General features: G+C 38.1%; 1 protein-coding gene across 2 annotated transcripts in view; it reads left to right on the top strand.

The window, feature by feature from the left end:
- Positions 1-6,452, top strand: part of SLC25A12 (solute carrier family 25 member 12) — a 91,681-nt gene that overhangs the window by 63,223 nt on the left and 22,006 nt on the right. For both annotated transcript variants that reach the window (XM_003800870.2, XM_003800869.2), the window contains 4 exons: positions 632-713; positions 1,970-2,128; positions 5,211-5,263; positions 5,505-5,585. In XM_003800870.2, coding sequence (XP_003800918.1) covers positions 632-713; positions 1,970-2,128; positions 5,211-5,263; positions 5,505-5,585 — 375 coding nt within the window. The remainder of the gene's footprint in view (positions 1-631; positions 714-1,969; positions 2,129-5,210; positions 5,264-5,504; positions 5,586-6,452) is intronic.

Genomic DNA, 6,452 nt, shown 5'->3' with positions numbered 1-6,452 from the left:
AAAAAAAAAAAGAAAATGTTAAAGAACAAGACTGACCCTAACATAGACAAATTATTTCAAGTCCTTTATGCTATGGGATACTTAAGAAATAACATTCTGATACAATTTTTTCCCTTGCTTTATTTTTTTATTATCATAGACTTTTATGTTAGTACTGTGAATATGGCTAGAACAGTAGTCATCAGAGATAGTAGTTATGATCAATATTCTCTGAAGTGAAACTGAAAATAATTTTTATACATTTTAGAAAGATTTTTTAAATTTTAAGTTAAAATACAGGGGGGAAAGTTTTGTGCCTGAAATATTTATCTTAAAGATTCACTTCTGTAGACTAGTAGTGTACTCTGACAAATGGGCATATATTGTAAAATACAGTGGGGAAGAAGCTACTGTGTATTTGGCAGAATGTAGTTTTTAAATGCTGATATTAGAGATACCTGTTTTGAAATGTATTGCTTCCAATTTTGGCTACATCAGTATCCTGTTTTCTTCTTTCAGAAAAGATGTTACCTCATTAACAATATCACTTTTATATTTTGTTTCCCCATATCTTAAAATAACCAAATTGTAGCTATTTAATTTGCTGTGTGCTTGTCCAGATTTTTTTAATGTGTGTTCTTTTTGCCCGCAGCAATCTCCTGGGTTGGGCAGGCCTATCTGGCTCCAGATTGCCGAGTCTGCTTATAGATTCACTCTGGGCTCCATTGCTGGAGGTGAGTGACATGTCTGTGTGCTGTTTGAGGCTTCTGTTAATGTAATACTATCTCACTAGACCGGGGCAGTTCAGCAAAGGTGCAGTTCATTGTTCCCCTGGGTCATGACTGCAGGGCTTTCTGAAGTTCTTTATTTTTACTTATGATCGGAGGACTTGTCACAGCATGGTTGTGGCCCCTCTGGCTCCAGTCTGTCTTCAGGACAAAACCTGTGATGATGTGAAAGTCTGGGGTGCAGTGCTGCTCTTACCTTAATTATACCAGTTAAGGCTGGTATGAAAAATCGAGACTAGGACTGTGTTTATGGGGTTGGGTGAAGAGACAGGTAGGAAACTGAGATTTGGGATAAAAATCCTAGAACCTCATGAAATAAAACAGCCTCTCAAGGTGATTTGCTTTTGTTTTTCTGCTTGTATTTTTTTCCTTTCTCCTCGGTCTAAGAATATCTAGATTTGAAGTTTATTTGCTGAAATGAACCTCCCCTTCCCTACCTATTCCCAGCTGAAATTTGAGAGACTGTTTTTGGTTAAATGCTCTGCATAGAAAATGTGTTGAATCTAAAGTTGTTTTGTTGAGAACACAGCAGGTGCGATTAAAATGCTTACGATTTTTCAGAACAAGCCTGAACTAAAGAGACTATTTTTTCTTTTCAGTCTCACTCTTAGAAGTTGCAAAGCACACTTTGGTTTTGAACAGTCAAAAAGTGCAATACCCTAGTTTATATGTGATGCATTTTTCAGTCCCTGAGAAATTCTAAAGTATTAATTTTTTTAAAATGAAATTCTACCTGAAGGGATAGAATCATGTTAAAATTTGTTTCCAATATTATGTTTGTAACTAAGATTAATTTATCCCAATGCTTTAGATTAATTTCAAAATTATAGCTACCTAGTGTACAGATCTAGTCATTTTAAGAAGGAAGTGGCATAATATTTAGGCATTTAAAGGAAAACATAAATGTTATACATAATAGTTTAATGTTGTTGTAGAAAATCAAGTGTTGATTGATATTGGGGATGACTTGATCCCCCACTTTCTAATTTATGAAGCTGAGATTTCAAAGCATTCTTGCCAGTTGTTCTCCATAGCAGCTGCATTTCTGCGTCCCCGCGGTTGCTAGCGTGCTCTCCCTCAGCTGTGTATGAGAGAAGGAAAAATAATCACACAGCGTCTGTCTTGTCAGAACAGACGTTGTGCTCTGTTTTCTCACCCTTTGAGATGAGCTCTGCCGTCCTCATCTGTCGTCCTGTCTGCAGCTGTGGGAGCCACTGCAGTGTACCCTATAGATCTGGTGAAGACCCGGATGCAGAACCAGCGCGGCACCGGCTCTGTTGTGGGGGAGCTGATGTACAAAAACAGCTTCGACTGTTTTAAGAAAGTCTTGCGTTATGAGGGCTTCTTTGGACTCTACCGGGGTGAGTAAGCAAATCACAGCTGCTGAAGTTAATGATTTTCTCTCACCAGCCACAGATTTTAACTCACGTGTTACAGAAACCAATATGTAGCCTACCCAGCCAGACGAAGGCTGTTGCTCTCTTTGCGTTTTCTCTTTGTTCACTTCCCTTATTACATTGTTCTCTAGTGACTAGCAGTGTTAGTCCGCAAATAAGGTCTTCCTTTCTTCTTCCTGCTAGTTCATCTCTTGGAATTTAAATTCTGTGTTTGTCCCAATATGGGACGGTGGTCACTTACAATCTAAGGCATGTGTCTTCAGGTGGAATACAAGGATAATAGCTAAGAAATAGCTTCTTTTCTCCAAGAATTAGAAAGGAGAAATATATCTCTTCTCTGTGAAACAGAAGCCAGGGTACCACTCAATGGTGAGTTTACCCTCTGTACCCTTACTTCAACTGAAAGAAGTATCAAAAGTTTTTGTGTCTTGTAAGGAGATGATTTATAAGTCTTTTCCAATGAATCATCTGAAGTTTAAAAAAAAAAAAAAGAAAGAAAAAGACAGAAAACCCTTTGATTCCGAGTCTAATTCTTAGTCCTTTCCTCCCCTTGGCTCAGAGGCATAGCCAAGAGATTTTCTTTTGCAGGGAATGTTAGCACCGGCTCTAGACTGAGCATAGTGCTGTCAGCATCAGAGGCAGCGGCCCCATGCAGAATTCTCCCCACCCTCATCAGCTCTGTAGGAACTTGTTCTCTTTGGAGGGAGAATGACTTTCATGTGTGTGTTTTCACATTAGAATTTAGGGTTTCCTTTGGGAGGGAGATTAATTTTTTAATCCCTTTGGGCGCCACTTGGAATTCTTTGAAAATACTCTCTACACACTCAAGTCCTGGGCATCTGTGTGATTTACTGCACTTGTTTGTTTGCACACACAGGCTCATTAATCCCAAGCTCATTCTGAACTGTTTGGCTTAGACTGTGTTCCCAGGAAAGAAAGACTGGGCCAGAGCAAAGCTTTATGCTCATGGACAAGAGCAAAACACCTCTTGTTAGCATTATGTGGAGGTATTCAGGTGAAATATGTGACTGTGATACACTTACATATGAGGGAGAGGGTCATGAAGATCTTCACTTTGGGCAATATGTAAAGAGTGAGAGAAGACAGACATTCTGAAATCAAATTAAGCTCAGATACCCTGCTCTTAAGAATGACTGTAATTAATTTTGCTCTAATATCCAAAACGTTAGCATCTTTAAAGTCCAGCTATGGGGCATGTTCTCTATGGGAAGAGACATATATAGTCCAGAATGCAAATCTGCCCCTGAGAGTGATTGTTTTTAAAGTGCTGAAGCCTTGCATATCTAGATTTTATTTAATGGGGAATTGGGGTTGAGTGATACTAAAATGGTTTTCTTCTTTGACATTTCTAGTCTTTCTGTGTTGAATAATGACCTTTTGCCTCCTTGGTATACTTTTTAAATTGCCAAGAAATTGTCTTCCGTTAGAAGGAACCCAGATATCCAGACATACTGTGTAGTTTAGCCTCCTCAGTGGATAAATGCTTACAAAAGATTTCAATATAGAGAGAGGTCATGTTAATTAAATGGGTACACTATAGTGAGTGGGGGAGGGGATTGTTGGTTTTATTCAGGATGTGAGCTGATCAATTCAGTTCTTTAAATGAGAGACTTTTGTACTAGGGGAAAGATTGTAGGAGTCCTGTACGTGAGTGCTATGATTATCGAGATTGTCATATACTGCTTAGAACTGGTCCATTATTCTGTCAGATGATTGACAAAATTGTTGACAGATTAGCTAAATTTCTTTGCAGGCAACAATGATGGAATGACACAAATCAGTACTTTATTAAAATTCCATGAGCCTTATTGAGGCAAGTTGTAAAACAAATACACATACTGACATGGTTGTATGGGCGTTAGATTAAAAGTAACAGGGGCCTGATAGTCATGAAGGTTAGAAAGTTAAGACTGCCATCTGCTGATTTATTCTTTTAAATCAGTCTGCTACCCATGGAAGGTGTGTGTGGATTTGTGTTTGTCACTGATAATTCAGTTTGACTGACAGTAGCCTGTATGTATGATTACTCACTAGCTCTCAGCTCATGGAAAATCACTCAGCAGTATCCTTAAAGTAGGCTTAAGATCAGCAGTGAGCAAGTGGGCAAACACATATATATAACTTCCCCTTGGCTAGAAGATTTAAAGGATATAAAATGTTTATTGTTAGCATCTTTAAAAAATGCACACAAAAAAAAAAAAGTATGCTAACAATTTGGATAAGCTGAGTGCTTTAGAAAGCCGAGCTTTATGAATAGTTACAGATGTTGAATTGTTTATGTATTTTTTTCTTTTCCTATTTGTCGCCAGCCTGGGAAATTTAACTTTCTAGGGATTATGATTTTCTTTGTTTTGAGGGGATTCTTTTAAAATGTCTTAAGCTTGACATGTATTAGCAATAAGAATACAATAGCTATACATTTTTGCTTCTAGAAGATACTCATTAAATGATGCTTAAAATTGCACTTTTCTTTGCAGGTTTGCTTTCTTTTAAGTAAATGAATACTGAATGCTGGGTTTCTCTGAAGAGAAAATTGTGGGAGTTGGTATTCTAAGATAACCAAGCCGCTCTCTGCTATTATGTAGGTAGCAGGTTTTGTGGCAAAATCTAGATATGCTTAACAGCACATTTTTTAGAGCTTTTCCAAATATACAGCGTTAGCTTCTCTAAAGTGTCTGATATATTGTCAGTTGTAACAAGGGAAGGAATTTGGTTACGTTGTTATTGGCAGTGTTCCCAGAGCAGAGAAGACCCAGAGGCTCATTACCTCCGTACCTGCTTTTTGGGAGGTGTTAAAGGAAACACGCTTAAGAAAAGGATTTAATAGCCTCAAGAAAACATGACATTATACTTGTAAACAATTATTATATACATGTGCAAAGTTTTTAGATAACCTAGTTTCCCCCATTTTAATGAAAACTCTGAAATGTTTGATGGGTGAATAATTTGAAGAAACATTTGTTTGTTGGGCTTGTATGTGGAGGTCCAGTCATTCTACTGCTAACGGTTCTACCTCTTTACCTAGGTCTGATACCACAGCTGATAGGGGTTGCTCCAGAAAAGGCCATCAAACTGACTGTAAGTGTCTTTCTCACTGAATTTGTCATTTGTTTGGATTACTTTTAAGTCAAAAATTGAAATGGATGCTGCTAAGACTGGCACACTGTCAAATCATTTGTAAAACTTTAAATTTACATGTAAACATTTGACAGTTTTTGATATCATGAGACAAATGTTTTGCTGAGTTAGAAAAGCAACAATGTGCCCGTCAGAGAAATAGTTGGGGATTTTGGCTAACTGGTATTGTCTTTCTAATTAGGTTAATGATTTCGTTCGGGACAAATTTATCAGAAGAGATGGCTCCATTCCACTTCCAGCAGAAATCCTTGCTGGAGGTTGTGTAAGTATTAATCCTGGGCATTTCTTGTGACAAATGCATTCTTTTAAGCTTTTTTCACATTAGCTCTGAAGTGATGCTCCCTTAAACTCAAGGGATACTAAACAGATTTTCTTCAGCACACATATGGAATAATTTTTATTTTTATTTTTATTTTTTTGAGAGAGGGTCTCACTGTGTCCTGGGCTAGAGTGCAGTGGTATCATGGTAGCTCACAGCAACCTCAAACTTCTGGACACATGTGATCCTCTTGCCTCAGCCTCCTGAGTAGCTGGGACTACAGGCATTGCGACAGTAAGATGGCTAAATTGGCTAATTTTTACTATTTTTTATAGAGGCAGGGTCTTGCTCTTGCTCAGGCTGGTGTCAAATTTCTGACTTCAAGCAGTCCTCCCACCTGAGCCTCCCAGAGTTCTGGGATTACAGGTGTGAGCCACCTCGCCCAGCCATAGAGTTTTTAATTTCATTGTATAATCCAGCTGGGTTTGAGTACGGAAAAGAGGTAGTATTTTCAAAAATTTTATTTCTTAGACGCTCCTAAAGCATTACCTTCTAGACTTTTCAAAGTCCTAATTCTCGTTTCTTTTAAGAAACAAGTACAGAAAATACAATAATGGGTAGAGTTTCCATACATGTATACTAAGTAGAAAAAACTTTAAGTATGACACGGCTGATGAACTGACCCTTAAATGTTAGGTGTAGGGTTAAGTGAGCTACCATGGTATAATCATGATTTTCCTTCTTTTAGGGGCCACAGGGCATAGCAAACAACTGTAACTATAAGTAGCTGTTGACAAAAATTCTCAACTCAGGCTTGGCGCCTGTGGCTCAAGCAGCTAAGGCGCCAGCCACATGCACCTAAGGTGGCGG

Source organism: Otolemur garnettii, unplaced genomic scaffold (assembly GCF_000181295.1).
Source record: "Otolemur garnettii isolate 467f Iridium unplaced genomic scaffold, OtoGar3 scaffold00187, whole genome shotgun sequence".
Lineage (NCBI taxonomy): Eukaryota > Metazoa > Chordata > Mammalia > Primates > Galagidae > Otolemur > Otolemur garnettii.
This window is presented reverse-complemented; position numbering and strand designations above follow the sequence as displayed.